This window comes from Lutra lutra, chromosome 11 (genome assembly GCF_902655055.1).
Source record: "Lutra lutra chromosome 11, mLutLut1.2, whole genome shotgun sequence".
In the NCBI taxonomy this organism is placed as follows: domain Eukaryota; kingdom Metazoa; phylum Chordata; class Mammalia; order Carnivora; family Mustelidae; genus Lutra; species Lutra lutra.
The window spans coordinates 87,520,544-87,548,062 of record NC_062288.1 but is presented as its reverse complement, the minus strand read 5'-3'; the positions used below and the strand labels follow the sequence as shown (position 1 = coordinate 87,548,062).

At 36.3% G+C, this 27,519-nt stretch overlaps 2 protein-coding genes across 3 annotated transcripts in view; both read right to left on the bottom strand.

Annotated features, from left to right (window-relative positions):
- The window catches only part of MKLN1 (muskelin 1), a 173,277-nt gene that overhangs the window by 53,971 nt on the left and 91,787 nt on the right, over positions 1 to 27,519 (bottom strand). For both annotated transcript variants that reach the window (XM_047694932.1, XM_047694931.1), the window contains exons 9-11: positions 19,105 to 19,217; positions 10,042 to 10,254; positions 835 to 1,056 (exon numbers count right to left, since the gene is read on the bottom strand). In XM_047694932.1, the coding sequence (XP_047550888.1) occupies positions 835 to 1,056; positions 10,042 to 10,254; positions 19,105 to 19,217 (548 nt within the window). The remainder of the gene's footprint in view (positions 1 to 834; positions 1,057 to 10,041; positions 10,255 to 19,104; positions 19,218 to 27,519) is intronic.
- LOC125080821 (importin subunit alpha-1-like) lies at positions 3,218 to 5,209 on the bottom strand. Its single transcript, XM_047694935.1, has one exon. The coding sequence runs from the start codon at positions 5,064 to 5,066 to the stop codon at positions 3,477 to 3,479; it is 1,590 nt and encodes a 529-aa protein (XP_047550891.1). The 5' UTR covers positions 5,067 to 5,209; the 3' UTR covers positions 3,218 to 3,476.

The window sequence follows — 27,519 nt, the reverse complement described above, 5'->3', positions numbered from 1 at the left end:
GGAAAGTGAACAGTGGTATATTGATAACTGCTGAAACAGATAAAGTACACAGGAATTTATTACATTCTTCTCTCTACTTTGATAGATGTTTAAAATAGTCCACAATATGTTTTTAAGGTTATGTTAACAGAAAGAAGCCCAACTTTTCACTATAACATCTGAAGAGGTTAAAAAAAATGTCTCCAAGGGAGACAAACCATAAGTGAATCTTAATCTCACAAAACAAACTGAGGGTTGATGGGGGGAGGGGGGTTGGGAGAGGGGACGTGGGGTTATGGACATTGGGGAGGGTATGTGCTATGGTGAGTGCTGTGAAGTGTGTAAACCTGGCGATTCACAGACCTGTACCCCTGGGGATAAAAATATATGTTTATAAAAAATTAAAATAAATAAATTTTAATCATTAAAAAAAAGTCTCCATATTGGTTTTGCTGATATATTTAAAAATTCTATAAATTCAATTCTTCATACTTAATGGAGAGTAAAATAAAATAACTGATCTTCTAGTTGCTAAGAGAAACCAGTAAGTAGAAAGGTATAAGAAAGAGAAACAGCTACAGTACCTGCAGTAGATAAGCAGTAGTTAGTCATAAAAGTGTCTAGATTAGTATTCGAGTAATAACTATTTAGGAATTACTATGTTAATGAAAGAGTCTCATACTTAGCAAACAATTCACTGCTGAGGAAGTTTTACTTTTGTCTATCATTGCTAACGCTAATCATTTATTTTTTGAAAAGTTTTGATCGCTTTCTGAAGATCTGAATTTTACTACTTCTTTTCCTATTGAGAATATACACGACAAAATAACAATACAATGTATAGAATATTCTTACTGAGTGGAATAGCATGCAGTGTCCTATCCGAGACTGGATGTCCTCAGGCCCGGCATTACAGGAGTCCTCTCGAAGAAGTTTCCAAGTTTGACATTGACAGTTGAAAGCAAACAACCCACTGAACTGTGGTTCACTGGCTCTGCTGTCGTCTACGCTGCCATTACATGTCAAAATTCTACCACCAAAGGTGTAGATCATATGTTTTTCCGAGTCCATACACATCTATCAGAACAAGGCAACAAATTGAATAGTTACAGATTGTTCCTGTCATGTGGGCTAAAATGAAACCAATGTATGCAGTTTTAGATTCTTGAGAAACTAAACTTTGTCTTAATAGCACTAAATACCGCCCCTGTTTATCATGTGCACTTACTACACTATGCTCACTACCTGGCAAAGATTCAGGATGCACTTCTAAGTACTTTTTTGGGTTTTCATTTTTCCCAGAAGAGCAAAATACACTGGGTTAAAGACCTTTATGTTTTCTTGAAACTTTATTTTTACCAAATCAATCAATAACATATGAGGTGCTGATTTATACCAAAGAGTGAATGCTAATCATACTCTATGGGTAAATAGAGTATGATTTACCTCCTTCTTCTCATCCTTCTTAGAAAAACTCCCTTCTTTCTATTATAGGCAAGCATCCATCCTATTAATCTTGCTACCCTTTAATCAGAGGGCAGCTATGTCAGTAAGTGATATAACTAAATTTATCTTTCTGCATTTATTTCGCAAAGCTCTTCCAATTATGTTGTTATAATACAGTAAAACAAAGAAATGTTTGCAGCAGTCTCCAGACTGACTTCTCTAGTAATGAATCTGTCTTCTTTAACATACTACTATAAATTTAATTTTCTTTGAGGTATGTTATACAATTTATGTTCAAAAGCCAAACTTGATTCTTTCATTCTTTCCAGTCAGGGAGATCATGGCTTTTCATAAAAATATCTCTGATAAAAAAAGCCATCTGTCACAAGACAGTAAAAATCAAATTCCATTTCAAAGAATATGTAAGTCCTAGCTGGGAATTAGATGTTGAACACAAGTGGCATTGATATTTAAAGAATAAACTGCATATACAAAACATTTATTTTTTGGTTAAAGCACAAATACTAGCCATTATATGTTCAATCTTCTCCTCCCATCAAATTGTGCTATTTATCTATTTTTGTACTGTTTTCAGGAAAAAGCTATTTTCATAATTGTAAATTTTGGCTTTTTAATTAATACTGAAAAGATTCTAGCATCTCCTAATTTCCCCCTAACCACTAAAAGATCCAGTCACTTCCCATTTCCCAGGTTTCTGACAACCTTCCATAAATTAAGATGAAAATCTACTATTCCTCAAGGTTAAAATCTGGTGAATATGGTTGAAAGTATTCCCACTCTTTAACCTTAAATGATCATATCATTAAAAGTGATCCATAAGTTGCTGAAGACAACTCAGTATGACCCCATTCATCTACTACATCACCGTCTGAGGTTTCACTGAACCTGCGTCACTCTACCCTGTCCTAAGGACCAAAGGCCCAGATCTCTCCAAACACCTCAGGATCGTGCTGAAAATAGAGGGATCCACATTATGGGAGCCTATTTAAATATTTACAAATTTTCAGATTCATACTAATTTTGGCTAATATCCATTTCCAATGGTTCTACTTCAAAAGGAGTTTCTATTTCTGTCTGGGGATATTTAACTTTAATTTTGATGTGGCTATTCTCATTTGTTATTAGTGGTAAAGCATAAACATTTTTATCTTGGTAGCTTTTTCCATTATACCAGACCAAACCAACACAAAAAAAGAGTGAGAAACTATAGTACTTTCATGTATTCTTTCCCATATCTTAGAACAAACAGGACATAAAACAGATATAATTAATTTTATTCCTTTATCTTGGTTCTTCCCTGGATAAGATAAGCAGTTTCAATGAGGGTCAATTGTCAAACAAGAAGTGTTACTCACTCTAGGAAACTTTATGTTGTTCAGCAGTTTAAGATTTCCTTTTCATTTTTAATCTCTGAAAGAAATTTCTGAAAAGCTAGTAACTTATTAAAGTCTATATGATAATATTAACATCTTTTCTCTTGAAGACTTCAAGAGATCATTTAAGTCCTATCTTGAGGACCACTCACTCATCTACTCTATTGTGTTAGATATTTAGTTCCTAAAATCAAACAAATAGTGGATAGCCACTTATTTCTCACCCCAATGTTTTAAAATCCAAAAGTCTTTATTTTGCTCTGTCACATGAATGCAGATTGTTTAGGATTACGCTGGGTTCAAAACAATTTTTCTCCTCACAAACTCTGAAGCTTTCTAACTAGTGTTGCTCAACACATCAACCTCCAAAAAAATGATTCATATAATTTTTTTTTTTTTTTTAAAGAAAAGGGTGGAATTTAATCTTTATTTACAGGACACTGCAAGAGAAGAGAGTCCACATAGAAATAAGAAACCCACTGGGAGGAGGAGCTTCATACAGTTTTTACAGTTTGGAACTGGTCAAGTAGAGTTTTGTTGTAAAAAGTGCTACAATAACAAAACACATTTAAAAAGAGTTCTTAGTAGAGAAACAGTAAGACAAACTTCTACCAAACAAAGCACACCACAAACAACTTTCTGCGTCGGCTGTACAAGCTAAAAGTTAAAGGTCCCAGCAGTGCCATCCTGAACCTGGAACGTATAGCCTTCAGAGGTAGTTTCTGGCACAACATTCTGATCTTCCTCTTCCTCTACAGAGAAATACTTCTCAATCAAGTTTAATGAAGCTTTGTACACAGACTCATTTTCATGGTTTTGTAGAGCCTCGATTTTGTCCAAACCTCCACATTCTTCAATCATTATACTAAGTTTCTCGGTTTCACCTAGTTTCTCAGCAGCCTGAAAGATGTTGGAAATGGCATCCAGAATGACCAGAATAATTTTGGTATCCTTTGCAGTTAAGAGGTTCATCAATGGTTCTATTATGCCACAATGGACGAGGTATACAATCTGTTCAACTGTCCCACCACTTGTATAGTTGGTCACAGCCCAGACAGCTTCCTTTTGTGTCTTAAAGTCTGCCTTAGAGAGAACACCAACGAGGAATGGGACTAATCCGTGATTCACAACTTGCTGGATCTGGTCCTGGCGGCCAGCTGTGATGTTTGACATTGTCCACGTGGCTTCCTTCTGAATATTAGTTTTGGGGTTCGTTAGCAGGCTAGGAAAGACAGCAAGCGCTCCTGCATCTATTACAACCTGAGTCTGTTCATCTGTCCCAGTGACAATATTTCCTATGGCTCTTAGCGCAGGAGTCACAATGGGCAATTCAGTAGCTCCTAGAAGCTTCACAAGCTGGGGCACAACTCCTGTTTTCACAACCATTTCAATCCGTTCATTTGGACCATCCGTCAGGTAGGAGATGGCCCAGCAGGTATCTGCTAAGACCTCTGGATCATCGTGATGCAGGAGACGAACTAAGGTAGGAAGAATCTGCTCGATGGCATCTAGCGGGGGTGCGGGGTTCTTGTTGCGACAAAGGTTTGAAAGTGTCCAAGTAAGGTTACGTAAGTAGCCACATGCTAACGATGACATATCAGGAACCGCGAGGAGAGCCAGAAGCAGATCAACTGCACCATACTTGATAACCAAGTCTCGAAAAACGGAACCGTCACCTGCAATGTTTCCTAGAGCCCACACAGCCTGTTCGCTGATGTGGGCGTGGGAAGATGCCAACAGGGAAATGAACGCTGGGATCGCGCCTCCATCGACCACAGCCTTGGTCTGTTCTGATGTCCCGGAAGCAATGTTGGTGAGAGCCCAAGCGGATTCAAACTGAATGGGACTACAATCAGCTCTGCCCCAGAAGGACACAAATTTTGGAATCAAACCAGCCCGGATTATGTTGTCTATGGGGGGCTGCTTTTCCCGAGAAAGCAGTTTCCTAGCAGCTTGAGTAGCCTGGAGCTGTCTTTCCAAATTGTTGCTATTTATGCCCTTGACAATGTCATCAACCGACCAATTTACAGTGCCCTGGTTGTTGCGATTTTCCTGCAGTGGAGAGGTAGCATCATCGGGAAACGAGCTTACGTTTCTCCTTTTCAGCATCTGGTCATCCTTCTTCGCTTTCCTCAGCTCCACATTAACTTCTATTCGACGCCGCCTCATTTCTGTACTGTCTTTCCCCTTGTTCTTGAATCTGTTAAGGCGGGCAGCTGGTGAATTAGCATTCTCGTTGGTGGACATGGTTATGAGACAAAGGGAGAAAGCTACACGGCCGGCTCAGGCTTCCACGGGAGGCGGTCCGGGACGCGCAGGCTGCAGGTCAGCTGCCCTCAAAACGTCCACCACGGATCACCCCAAAGACGGTGTCAAAAATGATTCATATTAATCTGGTCCTTGCTTACTTAAAGTAACCAGATTCCTCTCTGCGGCTTTCAGGATTTTTTCTTAATCCATGGTTCTAAAATTTCATTAAGAAAGTATCTAGAAACAGTGCAGAGGATCATAGGTTAAGGGAGGGAAAACTGGAGGGGAAGTCATCAGAGAGGGAGAAAAACCATGAGAGACTCTTTACTATAGGAAACAAACTGAGGGTTGCTGGAGGGGAGGTGGGCTGGGGGATGGGGTAACTGGGCGATGGCCATTAAGTAGGGTATGTGATGTGTTAAGCACTGGGTGTTACAGGCAACTGATAAACTACTGAACACTACATCTGAAACTAATGATGTACTCTAAGTTGGTTAACTGAATTTAAATAAAAAATAAAAAATAAAGAAACTAACTAGGTAAGGATATTCTTTAACATTCATCCTAATCTGCCCATGGCGTTCCTTTAATTCTAAAAACTGTCTTCAGTTCTGGGACCCTTCTTCCTTTTTAACCTTAAGGCATGTTGTTCTCAGTTTTCGTCCATTCTCTTTTTCTAGAACTCCTATTAGATGGATATTAGAACTTCAGGATCTTTTCTCTGTTCCTTAACTTTTCTCTCATAATTTCAGCTCACTAATTTAGTAATATTTAGAGATGAGAGCTTTTTAATCACTTGACTGAAACTTTTAGTTTGGCTATCAAATCTTTAACTTATAGTTTTTCTAGATATTTCTTTTTCATGTATGAAACAGCCTCCTGAATTGCTCTAAAAATACCACTTAAACGTAAAGGCTTCTTCAGTCTATATAACTAGCTGTTTTTCTTTGTTAATTCTTAATCTGTTGAGTTCACTACCCCTGTCTCATGGTACTCATTATTTTCAAATATTTGATTTTTTGCGGGCGGGGGGGGGGGGGGGACTGTTGTTCTAATCCTCTGTCTCTGTGAATTCCTGTTCACCTGCCTCTTCATATACAGCAGCCTGCTTCAAGGGACTGGAAGGGAGAGATGAGATATGATGCTGTCAAGGGCTCCACAGCTGCTCTCCAGTGGCTCTTGGGAGCATTGCCCTATCCATCCAGCTCCAGTGTCCACACTCAACACCTGACCTGTGAACAATTACCTCAGTCAAGTGCTGCTCAGTCAAACTGGAGAATGCCCAGCTGTCCAGTCACCAACTGATCACCTGTTTGCCCCAGCTACATAAACGTTGAGACTCTATTTTAAAAAAATTTTTAAAAGATTTTATTTATTTATGACAGAGCAAGTAAGAGAGGGAACACAAGCAGGGTCAGCTGGAGAGGGAAGCAGCAGGCTCTCTGCTGAGTAGGGAGCCCGATACGGGGCTGGAAGCCAGAACATGACCTGAGCCAAAGGCAGCCGCTTAACAACTGAGCCACCCTGGTACCCCTCTTTTTTTTTTTTTTTTTTTTTTTAAATAAACTTTGACTCTAGTTGCTGCAATCTTAAGGACTCTGGTTTCTTCTGTTTGGATCTGAACCTATTTGCTGTCTACCTTACAGGAATTCTCCCTAAGGACAGTCTTTCTTGTTTTCAACATTACTATTAATGTATTCTTTTGCATTTCATAGTCTATGGGGTAAGAAGAGAGAGAACGTCAACGAGCTGAGATCTCCAATTCTTTGACTGAAGTTTCTCCAGTCACTTCTTGGCTAGCTTGTGTTCTATTTTCTAGTAATTTCCTCAAAAAGTGTTTCTACTTGAAGGATAATTCAGGTAGATATAAACTCTTGGCTGACACTGTCTTGTCTTGAATACCTTCTAGATGTTGCTCTATTGTCTCTCTTAGCATTGAATGTAGCTGTAGAGGAATCTGAAACCAGACTCCTTTTATTTCTCTTATAGGTGACTTGATAATTTTGCCTAGTTGCCCAAGAATGCATCTTTATCTTTGAAGTTCAGTATTAATTACTATTATATGTCCCCCCTTGGTCAATTTTCCCTTAATATAGCATGCCCCCCCTTTTTTAAATAGCATGCCCTTTTGATACATAAGTAGTCTTGAATTTTATTTATAAATATTTGTTCTGCTCCACTGTTTTGGTTTTCTTCTTTAATGTCTCCAATTATGTGTACGTTGCTTCTCTTCTGACTGTATTCGCTATAGTTTTCTGGCTAATCCTTTCTACATCTTTATTTCTGTTCTCTTTATCTGCTCTTCTTATTTCCATGCTACATGACCCTTACCTACTCTTTATACTCCTTGTAGATTTCCCCTCATTTCTGAAAGTGGTGGTATGTTTTTCTTTAGTTCCATTCCTGGATTTTATCAGGTCCAGTTTCACCTATACCTGTTATTTGGCCATCTCATCTGCATTCTTGAATTTATGCTTTCAAGCTTCATTAAGCCATTTAATTCATGTTAGAATAATGGAATATAATTTCTCACCTGCTGCTGGATGAAGAAAAGGTTTGCTTTTCTTTTTCTTTTTACTGTTTTTCTTTAGAGTACCTCTCTAAAGATTTGGTGTTTATCACTTTCTAGTTTTTCGAATTTAAATGAGTTTAATCTCCCTGAACCAGATAATAGAAGGTTCCTATACAAGGGTGATGCTCTTGCTCAAGGATGTCTCCTGTTGCTACTCAATTAAATGGCTTCTTCAAAATATGGTATTTCTGTGACGTCATGTCTTCTCTAACTATGAACTTCATCTGGTTCAGGGGGCTTCTATTTCATGCCTTGAGTTCTGCCCTGTTACACTGTGTGGGCTTCAAAACTAGCTCTGGGTATTTCAGTTGTTTCTGGGTAAACTTAAAAGGAATTGGGAATTGTGGGTTTCTCTGGTTTCTGGTTTTACTGAATATGTGACTTATGGGGTGTTTGGTTCTCCTTGTCAGAGAAAATCATACAAAGCAACATGGAAAACTTCAGAACTATCTTAATAAATCTAAAAGTCTTTAATTTTTTTAGGATGTTAAAATCTTAAATGGCAAAATAACTTCTAAACACATCTTCATGCCTCTAGCTTTCTCAACATTCTTCTCAAATTTGAATGGTAACTGTCAAGTCTTAATGTGTCATGAATGACCCTAAGTAATTTTTGGAGTAGCTTTATTTATATGAACTAGAATAGAAAATGAGGGCTTATAAAGATTATATTAACTGTTGATCTCCTGGTTTCTTCACCCCCACTGTTCTTCTATTACATCTAGTCAGATGAAAATCAAGCATCATGTAACAGAACCTAGCTTCCAAGGAACATTCTATTTTATCAAAGTCAAGACAAACAAAGGTCACAGACAAGGACAATAAATGTGCTATACTCAAACTACCCCTAAGGTATTCTTTTTTCAATCTGTAAAAATATAGACATAAGCATCTGTTGTAAAAGAAATTTGTAACCAGGTGGAAGAAAATAAATGGTTTCCCTAACAGTGTTATCAGCTGATGTTCTGTTTTGTGTTTTTTTTTTTTTTTTAAAGATCAGAACCAGCCTAACATTTTTTTGAAGTTATTATTTTCCATATGAACAACGAGGATGTCAGCAGGGAAGTGGAAAGCTCAGTTACGGAGAGCCAAAAGGAGTTCTAATTCAATCTGAGGAATACTTTGAAGACTAATATTTTTGATTTTCCATCTACCACTCACTTCATAGGCATAAAACTCAATCCTCTTTTCCTTATCATTTTCCTATAACAACTACTTGTTAATATAAATATGTCAGTAGTATAGTTTAAAAGCAAAGAATTAACAAAAATCTCCAAAGAAACAATAAATTTTTAAAAAGACCAGTGTTTTAATTCCTAGGCCCAAGCTAGATTCTGTAATTATCTTAATTATCACTTACCATTTCTCAAGTACTAGATAATGAAAGCTATGTTCATCAATACAGTGTTACAGATTTTTTTTTTAAAGTCTTTTTCTGGCGGCACCTGGGTGGCTCAGTGGGTTAAAGCCTCTGCCTTCGGCTCCGGTCATGATCCCGGGGTCCTGGGATCAAGCCCCGCATCCCATCGGACTCTCTGCTCAGCGGGGAGCCTGCTTCCTCCTCTCTCTGTCTCTGCCTGCCTGCCTACTTGTCTGTCAAATAAATAAATAAAACCTTTGAGAAAAAAAAAAAAAGTCTTTTTCTCCCCCATAATACAAAAAAAACTTCTGGATATGGGCTGAGTTAAGTAAAACTGCTTGCAGAATTCAGTGGTTACTGTTTTGTGTACTGACCTATACTAAACTGACGTGGACTAAACATTCAAACACTTGTAACAATGATAATGACATCTATGGGGATGATGAGAAGTAGATGTGCATTATATTAAAATGGCATATAAATTGCTATGTGTAGTCTTCTTGTCTATAGCACCATTATGTGATTTCTCTTGGTGTTCAGTTCAAACTTAACTTCACCTAGTGTATGTCACATTCCTATCTGCTTTATATAACGAATTTATGATTATATACAAAAGTAAAAATATTTCACTCAAATTGGAAGCTCTAGATTTCAAATTCTCAAACTCATTATAGAGTAATTTTAAATTTCTCCCAGGAATGTAGAGTAAAAAGTTTTAAGAGTGTAAGTTGTTACTGTTGAGTTATGACCATTTATCATAAAATAGTTTTTCCTAATATGTACTCTCCACCTACTCTAAATTTTTATAAATTAATGCTTGTTGTTCTAAGATCTTGGTGTTTTACAATGCACCAAATACGAGAAAAAAAAATTAAAGCTTACTTTATACCTACTGAAATAAGAGTTATTTTTATTGTCTATACTAGGTATTTGTAGGAAGTTACCAATAGACAATGCAGCATAACACGTAAAATAGACTCTAAGAACAAGAGTTACTGAGCACTAATTAATTCCACCATATATTTATCTGTGCACCAAACCTGATGATCAAACACCAATTTCGGCCCTCCATCAGCAGCAGTGTCCTCGCTGAGTAACATCCATGTGTTTGTGTCAATGTCATAACGATAGAAGTCACTTTTCAGAGATTTGCTGTTCCTCACGGAGGAATCCAAATAACGCCCCAATGTGTAGATTTGCCTTCGTTGAATGTCAATGCACATTTTATGACATGATCTGGCACTAGGACCATTCTGTGGAGAACAAAGAAAGAAGAAAAAAATTCAAAGAATAACAGGAAAATAAAATTAAATCCCTTTTTCGACTTTCATTAAAAGGTTTGCAATAGAAGCCCAACACAGGGTTTAAATCTTACCACAGAAATGCTTAAAATCTACCAGAAAAGAAGAGAGGAACTACTGTGTACCTTATGGCACTCTGTTTAGAACACTTACATGGCTTCTGTTATGTACCCACTGCATTGTAGTCATTCGTACACAGAGCTTGATTCTCTAGTACAAGTCAAGCTACAGACACAACCGGTCTTTTAAAAATATTTCTCATTAGAATTTCTCATCAGAATCTTGCACAAAACAGATACTCCAAAAATATATAGAACTGCTGCATTTCATAACTGGAAGGAATCTTAAAAAAATCTCTAGTTCAATTATCTCCTTTTAAAGATGAGGAAATATAACCCAAAGAGGGGAAGTATCCTCCTGAAAGCTGGTAAACTAGTGACAGCGCCAGAATAAAAATACCAAATTTGATTTTTTCATCTACCCTTTACTTACATAAAACTGACACTCCTGAGTAAATAAATAACACAATGAAGGAATAATATAAAGAACACTATATTATCAACAAAAATTAATTATTCGAGATCACTTACATCCCTGGACTGAATAAAAGGTTTAAAAAAAATACTGTAGTTAAGCCTAAACCAAAAATAGAGTTCATGAGGGAAAAAAAGAACTTCAGTTGGGCAGGATCTGATTAGCTGAAATGCGGAAAAGAGAGTATTTGTTAAGTATCTCCTAAATTCTATCCATATTATTACACTGTATGCGTATGTATATTTCATTCAATCCACATAACAATTCCATACGGAAATATTACCATTTTAGAGTCTAAGTAATCTGTCCACAGTAACAAAACTAGGAAGTAAGACAGAAAATCTAAGCCTTAGGGTAACTAGAACCAAAAATTATGTTCTTTCCACTATTCCAGACTGTTGTTTTGTTTTTGTTTTTGTTTTTGTTTTTTTCACAAGATAAGAGAAACAAAAGCAAAAATGGACTTAATCCAATGGGGGTTATGACGGAAATGAAGATTTCCTACTGCAGAAAGTTGAGTAAGGCAGAAAGAGAAACCTGGTCAATGACTGACAGAGGAGACTGGATGTAATCTTGCAGGCAATAAAGAGCTATCATGGCTTTCTAGAGCAGAACAGAACATTAAAAAGGCAGTATTATGAAAAGTGTACTCTAGCACTGTTATTTAGATTAAATGAATAAATATATTAGGCAGGAAGAATAATTTCACATTAGTGTTATCAATCCAGATGTCAAACTGATTTGTATCTGTACTTTAGTATTCATACTAATTACAATTTTAAGACTTATTTTTCAAGATTTTTGTCAAGGAAACTTTCCAGCAGATAAGATAGAAATACTATTTTTTTGAAAGAATGTCCTCCACAATTATCTCAAAATCAAAGATAGGATAATATATAATAAATCTATGCCATATATCCTAAAATGTGAAATTTGAAATTTAACAGGGGAGGTAACAGAACTTCTTGCTTCAGCTGAATTTAGCAGAAGTGCTATTAAAATGATGATGAGCAAATTATACCCTAAGAAGAAAAAAGGAAATGAAGATAAGAAAAGAAACCAAGAGAATAGAAAACAGAGAAAAAAATCAAGATAATTAACAAAGCTGGTTTTCTGAAAAATTAATAGAATTGTAAACCATTAGCAAGACTGATTTTTTTAAAAAGGAAGAGAAAACACAAATTGCTAAATATGAGAAATGAAAGCAGGAACATCACTTAGAGGCTCACTAGAAGTTAAAAAGAAAAAAAGGACTATTATGAAAAACACAGGTAAAATCTGACAATGTGGAGTCCTTAAAAAATTATAAATTTACTAAAACTGACACAAGGCGAGAGAGAAAAATCTGAAGTCACTCTACTGAAAAATTGAATTAATAATTTAAAATTTTCTTCCCACAAAGAAAATTCCAGTCCTAGATAAATGGTAAATTTTATCAAGATACAAAAGGAAGAAGTAATATTCCTAACTTACTTTATGAGGACAATAGAACACTGAAGCCAATTAACAATAATACCACAAAAGAGGGAAAATAATTTACAAGCAATCAGCAACCAGTATACTTCATGAACAGACACAGAACTAATCTTTAACAAAATATTATTAAATAAAATGCAATATATATAAAAAGGGTATTTTTTTTTTAAAGATTTTATTTATTTATTTGTCAGAGAGAGAGAGAGAGAGAGTACACAAGCAGGCAGAGTGGCAGGCAGAAGCAGAGAGAGAAGCAGGCTCCCCGAGGAGCAAGGAGCCCGATGCGGGACTCGATCCCAGGACCCTGGGATCATGACCTGAACCGAAGGCAGCGCCTTAACCGACTGAGCCACCCAGGCGTCCAATAAAAAGGGTATTTCTTAATGAAAGGGGGTTTATCTCAGGAATACAAAGTTAATTTTATTTTTGAAAGCTGATCAAAGTAATTTATCACATTAAAAGAAAGGAAAAGAATACAATCTTATTTATACAGAAAAAGCAGGGGATAAAATTCAACACATATTCACGAGGAAACTCACAGTAAAGGAGGAATAGAAAGGAACGTCCTCAATCTAGTTAAGAATGTATAAAAATCCTAAATCTAAATTTTCATTTATGGTGAAATACCCAATGCTTTCTTGCTAGGATCTGTAACAAGATAAGATGTGTATTTTCACTTTTTCTTATTAAAAAAATTAATTTATTTGATGAAGAGCATGCAAATGCACAAGCACAAATGGGGGGAGGGGCAGAGGGAGAGAGAGAATCTCAGGGGACTCCCCTCTGAGCACGGAGCCTAACTCAGGGCTCAATCTAACAACCCTGAGATCATGACCTGAGATGAAGTCAAGAGTCAGAAGCTTAACTGACTAAACCACCCAGGCACCCCCACCACTTCTAATTAACACTATACTAGAAGTCCAAGTCAGCACAATAAGGCATTAAAAAGTTAAATAAAAGCTTATAACAGAAAAAAAGAGTGAAAGGAAGACATACAATTTTCTCTATTCATGGAAGACATGACTATTTATTGAAAACATCCTTAGAAATAACAAAGAAATAACTAGAAATAGTATGTAAATTTAGAAAAGTGCCATGACATGAAAGCAATATTAAAAACCCAATTTATAAAAAAATAAAAATAAAAAACCCAATTTACTTCTCTATATTAGTAATAAGTAAAGAGAAGATAATTTTTTTGGGTGGGGCAGAGGGCGAGAAAATCTTAAGCAGGCACCACGCCTAGCACAGAGCCTGATGCAGGACTTGGTCTCACGACTCTGAGATTTTGACCTGAGCCCAAATCAAAAGTTTAATACTTAACTGAATGAGCCATTCAGGCACCCATTTCTTTTTTAAGACTTTATTTATTTACTTGACAGACAGAGATCACAAGTAGGCAGAGAGGCAGGCAGAGAGAGAGAAGGGGATGCAGGCTACCCACTGAGCAGAGAGCCCGATGCGGGCCTCGATCCCAGGACCCTGGGATCATGACCTGAGCTGAAGGTAGAGGCTTAACCCCCTGAGCCACCCTGGCGCCCCACAGGCACCCCATTTTTTAAGTCCCACTTAAAATAGCATGAAAAAACCCCAAAATATACTAGGACTAATTTAATAAAAATATCTAAAACCTTCTATCTGAAAACTCCAAGACTACTGATAAAGAATGAAGACTGAAATAAATGGAGATTTAACCATGTTCATGGATTAGAAGACAGTATTATTAAGACATCAACTCTCTCCAAATTGATTTATAGATTTAAGACATTCCCAATCATAATCCCAACAGTTTTATAAATTGACAGTATGATTCTAAAATTTATAATTTTTAAAAAGAAATCACAATAAGTAGAAGAAAGAATGCATTTTTGAGAAGAAGAATAAAGAGGTCTCACATTACCCGACCTCAAGGAATGTCACAGTGATATATGAACAGACCAAAAGATAATGGAGCAGGATAGGGTATTCCAAAAGAGGCATAACTTATATGATCAGTTGGTTTTTGACAAAGGTGCCAAAACAATTCAACAGGGAACAAGATAGGGAGCAAAAAACTCTCATACATTTCTAGTAGGAATATAAAATGGTACAATCACTCTGGGAAAAGCTATAGTAGTTTTATCAATGGATGATAAAGGGTGAAAGTTTGATGAGTAATAGCATACCTCAAAATGTCCTCCCACAAACTATATATCAATTATAGAGGGAAAAATTTGGAAGGCACTCTCCTTAACCATGCAATCAAAGGTAACACAGACAAACTGATATAATGTGCCTCCTAATAGGATATTTTAAGGAGGACCCAATGTCATTCACATGGCATTTGTGCTAAAAATGCTCAACCTAAATCCAAACCTAGGGAATCAAGAAATAAATCCAACTGAGTGGTAGTCTACAAAATAACTACTCTGTGTTCTTCAAAAATGTCAAGATCAAGAAGGATAAGGAAAGAGTGAGAACAATTCCAGACTAAAGGGGACTAAAGACACATGACATTGAAATGCAATGCATGATCATGAACTGAGTCCTGGTCAGGGATGGAGGTTGGGGGTGACAGTGGGACACCTATAAAGGACATTACTGAGGTATTACATGGGTAAGTGTCTATAGCCGAATAGGGTCTGTGGATTAAATTAAAGTAGCAGTTCTCAGGGGGAGTCTGGGATCTCCAAGACACTTTGGAGAGTCCACAGAGTCAGGTTTTAAAAAAAAATACCACTAAAAATTTGTCTTTCCATTCTTATTCTCTTATGAGTGTACATGAAATTTTCCAGAGGTAACATGACTTTTGATATAACAACAGATTGGATACAGAGCAAATATAAATCCAGCTGCCTTCTATTAAGCCGAACATTAAGAGATTTAGAAAACTTTATATAAAACAGTGCTACTTGATGTATGGTGGTTATTTCAAGGAAATGCACCTATGTGACTGAGTTACATGCTGACCTAGCTGCTTTTTCCATGGAACATGATATTTATGTGAAAGAAAACTAACAATCCAAGTGTAGTTATTCAGACATAATGGTTATGACAGACATTCTCTGAAAAATGAATGAAGTTAGTATGTCATTTTGAAGGAAAACAACTGACAAAATTTGTTGCCAATGATAAAAGCAAATTTTAAAATTTAAAATTTGTTTTTAAGCAAAAATTAGAATTTTTAAAACTGCAACCTGCTATTGTGATTTTAACACCTTCCCAACTCTTAGAAGACTCTTCTAATGAAACTGATAGTAATATTAACAAATATAGGGTTTTTGATAGTGTATATAAAATGTCAACAACTGGAAGATATGCAGAACTCAGGAAACCAGTAGTTTTCAAGTGACCAACACATGGGTTAAAAAAAAACCATTCATGGGTAAAAGACCCATTCAAAAACCAAGATCAACAATGGATTTGAATGTAATATAAAACATTAGCTGATATGGTTTCAGAGTCTATAATGCAATCACCTTGAAGAAAGAACCACTTGTCAATTTGGGATATGAGATCAAAATAGACCATGTGCAAATATCTGAAAAGGGTATTAAATACTCTCCTTTCCAAAAAAATTAACCATGTGAGGTCCAATTTTCTTCATATATTTCACAGAAAACAATGTGTTACAAGAGATTAAACACAGAAGCAGAGAGGAGAATCTAGCTGTCCTCTACAAAACCTGACATTAAAGAAATTTATAAAAATGCAAACTAAAGAAAAATATATTTGTTTAAAACATTTATAAAAACTTACTTGCATATATATATATATACACATTTAAAGTAATTATTCTCTTTAAGAGCTGAGTCATTCTATTATCTATCAATCTCCTAAATGTGTTTTTAGATACATATTTAAATAAATTAAAGTGAATTAAACTAATACTGCTTCTTAATTGTATATCATGGTTTTGAGACACAGGCCCTGGGGTATCATCAAACAATAACTTGTACTCACTAGTATAGAAAATAAAACGAGATATATGAAATATTAACTGTTCAATTTTGGATGGAATGAATATTTATGCTAGAGCCATACACTATTACTATATATTTCATAGAAAGATCAACAAAAGGTTTTTAGGCATCTATAGGAAGAAAGCAGTAATTAACCATAATGAATCTGAACTCCAGTACTGAGTCACCACTGACTTCAAAATAACAGAAACAAAGTCTTCTCATCAAAATAATTTCTACGTTTTTCCAGTACTACTTTAAAATAATTATTTATTTTTTAAAAAGATTTTATTTATTTATTTGACAGAGAGAGATCACAAGTAGGCAGAGAGGCAGGCAGAGAGAGGGAGGGAAGCAGGCTCCCTGCTATGCAGAGAGCCCGATGCGGAGTTCGATACCAGGACCCCGAGATCATGACCTGAGCTGAAGGTAGGGGCTTAACTCACTGAGCCACCCAGGCATCCCAACTTTAAAATAATTATTAATGGCATTCCAAACATTACTTAAATGTAACATATGTAAGTGATAAAAAAATAAACCCATGCCATGTTTCGTAAGTAGAACATTAATATGACCTTAGAGTTCCCCTATAAACTACCCTTCTCTCTTGCCAAAATAGCTACTCTCCTGATTTTGTATTTATCTTCCCATGCTTTTCTCCAGCATTAACTTTTCATTTAATTTAGCTCACCTATTTGCTCACTAACAAATAAACATAATTCATGCTCAGAGTCTAAGTCAGGGAACAGAAATGTGAACTAATCATTTTAGTTACCCATTGAAGGGTAAGTGGTGTGAAGGCACACCAAAGGAAGCTTCTGATTCTATGCGGAAAAGTCAAGAAAGGTTTCCCCAAGAAAGTCTGAACTGAGTTTTAAGAATAAGTGTTTCTAAGAGCTGGGTGCATGGGAGGAGGAGCCCTCTATTAATTTCAAACAGAAAAATACATTATTGCCAAGGGACCATCAGGTGAGAAAGCTGAATTCCAGCAACTAAAGGTATGGCCGGCACATAAACTCAGGAGATGAGGCAAGACAGGTAAACGGGGACCAAATTATGATGAGAGATTTGAAATTTATAATCTAAACCAAAGGAACTAAGGTTGATAAACTGCCTTATCATTATGATTATTGCTGCTACTTATTCATACTTTCCTGTATCTATGCCCTTTGATATTGCCCCTCACCATATAGTGACTCTAGCCTTGCCCATATGATTTCCTTTGGCCTATGAGACAATACCAAATTTAGTGGAGTGCTCATGTCTACCTTTCCTCCTTGCAGCCCTGGACCCTGACATGAGAACAAGCCCCAGCTCGCCAAAAGGAAGGTGAGCAAGTATGTAGAACAGAGCCAAGTAATCCCCGCTTGAAGCTATCCTAGGCTAGCTGACAGCCAGCTGACTCTGGGACACATGAATGAGTCTAGCCAAAACCAAAAGAATGGCACACCAATCTGTAGACTCCTCAACAAAATAAACACCGCCTGCTATATGCTACTGAGGTTTGGTGGGTGCTTGGAATAAATGGAATGTAAGAGTCAGTGAAACAGGGACCGAAGCTAACCATAGGGATTAAGCAAGTGTCACATGGCCAGATATGTTTTTTAATGAACAGAAAATAGAGAGCAGATTAACATTGGAGGCCAAAGTTTAAGAAAGAAACCACAGTGTTGGAATTGGTGCCAAAAGGAGTAGAGCAGAAAAGAATCTGAAATGCAATATTGGGTGCTAGAACTGTCGGAACTTATGCGCTAATTAGACATACTCAATGAAGGAGGAGGATTTCAGGTTAAATTCTAAACTTACTGCAAGAATAATTATAGATGCAATCAACTTAGATTTATAATAGTTTAAAAGAAATTAAGTTAGGAATTTTTTTAGATCTCTGTTTTTGTGAAGATACCAATAATCACTTCAGAAAATAGTACTTTAATACTGAAAGACAAAGGGCATTTTTACATATTTTCACAGGGATAACAAATAGAATTTAAGATATCTTTGAAAAGATAAAAACTACCCAAATTAATCACTGGAACATGCTGACTAAGCAGAATCCAACTTCCTACAGTTAAAGACAGCACTGATCTTTCTGAAATGGTCATTCTACATTACAAGCAGTGGGTTTTCAATTAGGTCTTTTCCCTTACTTTTCATTTTCAGCTCCCCATCATTTTATTAAATTTATTTTTCATCTTGTAATCTGAAACAGCTTAGATGGAAGGTACAATAAAAAATTCTATAAAAGATTTAGAAAAAAATAAACGTATTAACATTTGCTTTATAGTAGTGTATAATTAGGCACTTAAATAATCCAAAGCCATAAATCCAAGCCACCTTATTCACTAAGGAAATGCTTTATGTATATATGTACTGACAGACACACATGTGAATACAATTTTAGTCAAAAATAAAATATGTATCATTTGTGAAAACTGATATATAGTCAAATAGTGAGGAACCAAAATAGTGAAAAGGTAAGACCATTAAAAGCACATTTTTTTTCCAGAGGAAATCAAAATAAGATGAATGCTCGGAATAAAAGTAGAGGTGACAGGAACATGAGAAAAAAAGATCATTACACAGTTGCATTTCCAGACTAAAGTAGCTAAAAACTACCATTACATTTGTTACCCATTTCTATTTTCTCTATGAAATAGATTTGTTCATGTACCAGTAGTTGAAGAACCAGTTATAGAAGCAAGAAATTCAAGAATACTTAAACCAAACTTGTTTACCACAAATTCTTCTGCCTCTACTATGGATACAGAAAAGAATACAAATCATCCAGAAAAAGAAGGGTACACCCATACCCCTATCGTCAAACAGATGGATGAAAAGTCTGAGAACTTGCCTCTTTCTCAGTGTCTCTAGAGATACATGTCCACTGGTTCTCCTTCACACTGTACGCCCAGAAGTCAGCAAGATCTTGTGTTCCATCCCAGCCACCAAACAAATAAACGGTCTCTATGAAAATTAGAAAAATATGTATAAAAAAAACCCTTAAGAATAAAATTTAAATATAGGCACCCAGACGTAGCCATTGTTTTTAAGATCACTTAAGGTACATCTAAATAAGGTTAAAAATGAAATTTGTAAATGGGTAACATTTCAAAATATATACTAGGCTAGTATCTCCTATACACGGGTATATGGAAAGGCTGCTGCAGGACTACTATTTTGAGAGATTTATAAAAATACGAGTAACTAAGAGACATTCCCCGAGATTCTTTCATAGGTCTTGAGTGGGTAAGAAGAGTCTGCATTTTTTCAAGTGTCCAGAGTGAACTGCATGTGCTGCCAGTTTAGGAGTTTCTGTGCTGGGCCACAAAAGATTTACATTTAGCAGCTTCTTAGCAATGCAGCTTCAGATGGTTAAGAAAGGAAGAAAGAAAGAGAGAGAGAGAGAGAGAGAGAGAAATTCCAATGGACTATATGGTCTAAAATAGAACATAAAGACATCTAGCTATTTCTGAAAAAAAAAGTCACATTAAAACTGTTTTCCTCTATTGCATCATCAAAAACAATGGTTAACACTAGCTTTGAGTTAAAGCTAGACACCTGAAGAATAAGGTGATGTACAGCCTTGGCATTCCCATGGAAAACTGGGGAAATCTTTTCCAAATACACTATGGTAGGCTTAACCCCTCAGAAGTCAACATTTAAGTCATCCTAGGTATCTTGAAAATTTGGTTTCTTCTAACTCTGAAATGTCTATTATATCCATGAACTGCTTCACTGCAATTTCTTGCCCCATGAATAGTGACAAGCTTTATATGTAACGCGGTTATCATCCACCTCCTTCTTTATAATAGTGCCTTTCTTTTCTTCAAATATTTCCCCCCACTGAAATGTCTTATCTCTACTAGTTACACAAGCCCACCAATTATTTTTTTTAAAAGTTACAACATTCCCTTTTTTTTTTTTTTTTAAGATTTTATTTATTTGAGAAAGAGAGAGAGCACAAGCAGGGGGGAGGAGCAGAAGGAGAGGGAGAAGCAGACTTCCTGCTGAGCAGGGAGCCCACTGTGGGGTTCCATCCTAAGACCCTAAGATCATGACCTGAGCCAAGGTCAGATGCTTAACCAACTGTGCCACCCAGGTGCCCCTCTTTCTTTCCTTTTTTAAAAGTAAACTCTATACCCAACATGGGGTTTGAAGTCATGACGGCAAGATCAAGAATCATATGCTCTACCAATTGAGTCAGCCATGTGCCCCTCTTTAAAAAAAGGTTAAGTAGACATACAGGAACATTGTAAAGCTATCTACACCCTAATCAGCATGACCTAGGCCTATTTATGTGGAGACTGTCATCTAAGTTAGGTCCCACCATGAACAGCAACAATTTAAAGTGCACTTAGAAATACTGTAACATCATTAAGAAAATTCTTGCCATTCATAGAGCTTTTTGTCATATTTTCATATAATTTCAAACTCTAAGTGAATTTTCGAAGTGAAATGTGCTATCCTTTTTTTTTTTTTTTTTTTAAGATTTTATTTATTTGACACACAGAGAGAGAGACGGTGAGAGAGGGAGGAACACGAGCCAGGGGGAATGGGAGAGGGAGAAGCAGGCTTCCCGCTGAGCAGGGAGTCTGATGAGGGGCTTGGTCCCAGGACCTAAGGAACATGACCTCAGCCAAAGGCAGACGCTTAGCAACTGAACCACCCAGGCCCAAGAAATGTGCAATTCTATGCCCAGAAGCTATGGGAATCAAAACAATGCCTCTGGGTAAGAACATACCATTGGAAAAGGATTGAGTTCTAGTGCTAACTGGGTAATTAAATCAAATACAGGCCACATAAGCCCCCCGAGTCTTAGTTTTTTCACTTACAAAACTCAGTGTTGTGATAGTGTTCTTCAGATGTAAGTTACATTAAGACATTCTGAAGGCTATCAGACAGCATTTCTATCTCTAAAACATGCACAAAAATAAAAAAATACTCTGTAGTTACTAAGTGCCACAGACGCAACAAAAACAGAATTATTGTATTCAATTCTATGACTAACTCAGTACCTAGAACTTTCTGGCTCTGTGCATAGGTAAAATAATGGCAATTATTTGAAACTGTTAAAAAACTATCATATCTCAGAACTATAAAATAATCCATTATCATTAGTTAAGTAACATTCTGTTTCCCAAATGGCATGCAGTAGTACCAGATAATTCAAGTTTTACAGGGAAAAAAAAAAATTGAAGAATTTTCATCTGGCTTAAAAATTATTTGCCAAGGCCTCACTGTAATGGCAATTAACCCTGTTAAATTCTGAAACCAGGAGAGGGAGGGTATATAACTAAAATACCAATAGCAATTGACCTTTTGTTTTATAGTGTTTCTGGGTACCCTCTGGATAAGGTTACCCTGGTTCATTAACTTTAATAACCCTTCCTCTTGGGCTCTGGGTTCTCAATGTTCTTTCTGAAAAGCAGGTCTCTTTGTACGCATAAATTCTCACAGCAAAGAAAACCCACATTTCCACAACAGCCTCATTGATAGCTGAGCAAAATAAAATCTGGCAGAGAGCAAGCATCCCAATGGAATTAATCCAAGATGTCATTCTTGTCTTTGAATGCTTTGTAGTCGCAGTTGAAGTTTAATAGTAAAATTGAAAGAATCGGATGGAAACAGGACCTTTTGACATACCTGAATAAAATGCATGACAAAATTTTAATTAAATCATCTAATCAATTAAGTCATTCAGAGATGAAATATTATCTAGAAATAAACATGAGCAAAAGTATAATTTAATGCATAAAAGATATCAAAACCTTTTAAAGATTACAGAAATAACTGGAGAGAACTGTAGTAAGAAAAAAAGTAAGGAAAAGAGAAAAAAGAAAACACTATTTGCAACAGAGTCCATTCTCATGCTATCAGTTACGTAACAATTCACGTACATCCCTGGGCAGTACAGTCCTCTTCAAGCAGCAGCCCTTTCTCTGTATTTTTTTCTTAAAGGCACATAGGCTGTTGTCACTCCCCATTTCCCCCGGCACTCAGAGCAATATTCAGTCAATGTTTTCCCAGGGCTATCTGAACTGACAAGGTATTATACAGAAAAGAAAGCACGGTTCCTATCCTCAAGGAGCTTACAATCTAATCAAGAATATAACACAAGTACATAAATCACCATAAGGCAGGGCAGATTAAATGCCATAAGAAATGTAAAAAGCACCATCTGAGTTCAAAAGAGGGAAGAGAATATACCTACGGGGATTCAAGAAAGGAGGTATTTGACCTATGTATGCATCAGAAGGTGGCTCTGGGGGCACCTGGGGGGGTTCAGTTGGTTAAGTGTCAGACTCTTGATTTTGGCTCAGGTCATGATCTCAGGGTCAGGAGATGGAGTCTCCGGAAGGGCTCCATGCTCAGTGCGAAGTCTGCTTGAGATTCTCTCCCTCTGCCCCTCCCCCCACTCACATGTATGTTCTTTATCTCTCTCTAAATGAATAAATCAATCTTTAAAAAGAGAGAGAGAGAGGGGAGAGAGAGAGAGAGAATGTGGTTCTGTTGCCAGAACGGGAGACAGAGAGAACGTTTCAAGCATGGTAAAAAGTATAACAAAGGCACAGAGACAGAAAAACACATGAGAAATGTTTTATTTATAATTTTTAAAAAAGATTTTATTTGAGAGAGACTGAGCATGAGTGAGAAAGGAGAACAGGAGCAGAGGGGTAGAGGGAAAGGGAGAAGCAAGCTTCTTGCTGAGCAAGGAGCTGACACGGGGCTCGATGCCAGTACTCTGGAATCATGATCGAGTTGAAGGCAGACGCTTCACCCAGGCGCCCCACATGAAAAATGCTGTAAAACACATGGTCTCTAAAGTCAGGAAGATCTTGACAGAACTGTAGTTCTACCACCATAGCTGCATAACCACCACTGCTTTCCTTAACCCCTGGTTTCCTCATGTCCAAAATGGCACACCACAGCACCTAGCTCATAAAGCTACTCTGAGAATTAAATTACATAATGCATGCAAAGTGGTTAAAACTCTGTGATGAGTAAATGCACTGTTCAATTTAAAAGAACACAGAAAGTAGGTAGTAATGAGGTTAAAAAGACAGGTAGTGGCCAGACTGTGGAAGGGGTTAAATGACAATATAAAGGCTTTGAAATCAACTCTCCAGACAAGGAGTAGTTTCAGAAGATCCCAAGCACAGAGCTGTAACAAGGCCCGCTCTGAACCTGCAGCATCATAGGACTTGCCTGAGAAGGAGAAGCCAGCAAAATAGAGGGACTGGAAATGAAGTGACCAGTTAATAGCTTATATTCAAAATGTCAAACCAATTTCATTCTGAGACTAAATGAATCAATCATCAACCAGTCTGTCAATCTGTCATTTCTGAGGCCACAAAAACTAAAATTCAACCACATTCTTTAGCACAAGTCTTTTGGGTACCAGCAATACTAACATACACATCTCATATATACTAAGAATAAGGTAGAAATATTAACACATCAGTGTCTTTACACCATTCAGCACAAAAAAGCAGGCTTTTTATTTCGAGTCCAACTGTAAGATCTATCCCTCTACTCTGATTCTTATGGGTAAATCAGACTGTGCAGACTGAATAATCCTCCACAAGATGGCACACTATTTTCATAATTAAATCCATGTTTCCACCTCCAAACAGTATAGAATACAAATACTATACACTCATACAGCATGGACCCAATGTTAAACAAAATTTATGTGTCAAAAAGAAGAGGTAGGAGAAGAGTTAAAAGGATAGTGAAGGAGGTTAACTTAATTCTTAGTTTAATACAGACACCTAGAAAAAAACAAATGAAATGGAAAAAAAGTTTTAAGAAACACGAATTTATATTCAAGATAAAAATGAAACCGTCAGGACATTTATTCAAGAGTTTAGTCCTTCTGAAAATACATTTGGTAAGACCTTAAACTGACATGAGAATTTTGAAGAGAGGAATGAACTAGAAGGAGAAAGCTATTTTACGTGTTCTTTAGCCTTACCTTCTTCAGCCATTCCCCTGAACTCTTATGACCTAGAAGGTTATCAACTAGATTTATCTGTCTCCCTTTTTAAACAGAACTATAGGGCGCCTGGGTGGCTTGGATCATGATCTCAGGGTCCTGGGATCGAGTCTCGCATCGGGCTCTCTGCACAGCGGGGAGCCTGCTTTCCTCTCTCTCCACCTGCCTCTCTGCCTACTTGTGATCTCTGTCCGCTGAATAAATAAAGAAAAATCTTAAAAAAAAAAATAAACAGAACTATATTTTTACATAAAGCTATGATTATAAATCTAGAGAATGATCCTTTAGTTGAATTCAATATATATCATATATCATGTATGTCTTTTTTTTTCAATATACTTTGTATTTTTTTTTTAAAGATTTTATTTATTTATTTCACAGACAGATCACAAACAAGCAGAGAGGCACATAGAGAGAGAGCCCAATGTGGGGTTTGATCCCAGGACCCTGAGATCATGACCTGAGCCAAAGGCAGAGGCTTAACCCACTGAGCCACCCAGGCACCCCTATTCTTTGTATTCTTAATTAAGGCTGTATTTCTAGAATTCCTTTCTGATAACTATATGAAAGAAAAATGGTTCAATAACTGGTAGCTAAAGAAACAGCCAAATGGATATGTTTGTAATTAACAACTAAAATCCATATTCACCTATTTCCTTCAAAAGTTTCTTTAAGGAATTTAAGGAAAACCTATATATGGCACTGTGGGGGGAAAAAAAAAGGAAGGAAGGAAGGAAAAAAGAAGCAAGAAAGCAAGCACTTTCATGTAGTGAGTACAGAACAGTCAAAGGTTCAGATTTTCATAGAAGGGCTCTACCAAGTGACAAGCAACACTCCTTTAATTTCTTTTGTAGATACCAAAATCTGGGATTTTGCCTGAGTCTTACTACCTTTCCTGAGAGAGGAAAAAAGGTGGCACTAAACATTCTCAAAATTCAATGAGAGTTACCCAACAAAGAATTGCCTGGTACAATGAACACTTAAATTTTCATCTAAGCAGACTTCCACAATGAAACAGAATAGACATACCTTTTCTTTCTTTCTATCTGCCTTATTTTACCCAGAGTTGAAGAACTGAAGTGGAGAGGTGCCAGGTATAGGGATTATACTCATTAAAACTGACCAACACATGCAATAGGACAAAACACTACATTTCTTCTCTAACATGGTATAAATGATAGAATTCACTTAGGATGACAAAAAGCTCTGAAATTAAATAGTAAAATTTATACCATCAAGTATTTTTCTAAATTGTTACTCTACCTTTAGAGCTGTAGCAAAATGGAAAAAACTATAAAGGTGGGGGGGAGAATTTAGCTACCATTATATTTTTAAGAAAACAAGATACACGAAATACTGGGAAGCAATAATTGCTTTGAAATACAAGCCACTTCAAAGATGAAATGAAATTTTACACTAGTGAAGGTCTTCTTAACTTTTTGAGTTAAGAGTCCTTTTGATGATCTGAATTCAAAGATTCTCCTCCTAGAAAAATGTACACAAACAAAATTTTGTATGTAACTTCACCAGATTAAGAGCCCTTGCTCTGGAAATCCTTAAAATGAATACTTAAAATAATGACTGGGTCTTTCTATTATATTTCCCTACTCTGGCATCAGCTTTATAAAGATAAAACTTCTAGGTTCTTCAAACTCTACTTGGGGAAAGTCATTCTTTACTACTAACTCCACCTAATCCTTATCAGCAAAATTCTAAATTTTTTTTTCCCCACAAATCTTACAAATATATTTATGGTTTCCCTTCCTCTCTAAAATATCAGTGAGGACAACACAGATAAAGGATGAAGCAAATATACTGAAATAACACTGGTTAGTTAAAATGTGGGATTATGGGTCAGTTATTTTTTTCCCCTCAACACTACTTTTCAAGTTGTTTTAAATTATTTCCACTGTGAGAGTCTGTCAAAAACAGAAACCAAGGATTAAAAAGGTCTCTAGACTTACATAAAATTCTCTCAACAAAGCCAATCAGTATATACCGTATAGTAATACTGCACATAAAAATACAATTACATAAATAATATATATATTATATACAAAATACATTATTTAACTCTCCCAATAACTTATTCTTCCCATTTTTTTATCATCATTCTAACTCACTCATGATAAAAAAGTGAGTGGTAAAGTCAGGATTCAAACCCAGGTATGTCTAACACATACACCCCCTTCTCACAAACTAAACCCTCAACCATGACATTTGATTGCTATGTCAGTAGACTGGACTAGAAAAAGTTCTCTCAGAGATTTACAATGAATATGATCTCTCTGAAGTTGACCAAGATCAACCTCATGGTAGCAGTTATAAGAGGGCTCTGGTATAGACATGATAAAATAAAGTATATGAAAAAACCTTGGTAACTGATGCTATTAATAGTTTTATAATAGAAATAGAAGGATTTGTAAAGAACAAATCCAAAGATACTCCAAATTCTGCTCTGCACGCAAATTAAAGTCCGAAAGCATCAAATGTTGCCTAAAAGAATGCAAAACTCCATATAACATTTAACTTTTCTATCTTGATCCCAAGGTAATGATAACTATGGCCTTAAAGAAACACAGTCTATATACCAGAAAAGAATAAGTGGAACCATCAAAAATTTTAAATATATTAGAATATAACCCACAACATGGAGCGCCTGGGTGGCTTAGTCAGTTAAGCGTCTGCCTTCGGCTCAGGACATGATCTCAGGGTCCTAAGATCCAGCCCCATGTTGGGCTCTCTACTCAGAGGGGAGTCAGCTTCTTCCTATCCCTCTGCCCCTCCCCTGCTTGAGCTCACTTTCTCTCTCTCTCAAATAAATAAGATCTTAAAAAAAAAAAAAAAAAAAAGAATTCGCGCCTATGTGTATTTATTGGACTCTCAGAAGAAAGGATGCCAAAAAGAAGAAAAAGAAGAAGAAGAAGAAGAAGAAGAAGAAGAAAGGATGCCTAAGGTTCTATAGCTGAGTTGAACCTGTATTTGTGGGAGGGAAAGGATTTGGGAAGATAGACCAACATTAATTAGGGGAGCAAATTCAGATGCCCTAAATTAATCTCTTCTACAAAGAAACTAGTAATACTCCTAAACCAGCTCACAGGTTACTATACAATTTTAGCAGTTAATTTTCAGAGAGATATCGTGACTTCTCTCCTTGTTACTTACAAAACATTTGTGAAAATATATTAATGCCCAAAAGATTATTATCTGCATTGTGATTAATTTTTATTCTTATTTCATGATGTGAGTCAACAAAAATTACTCCCACGC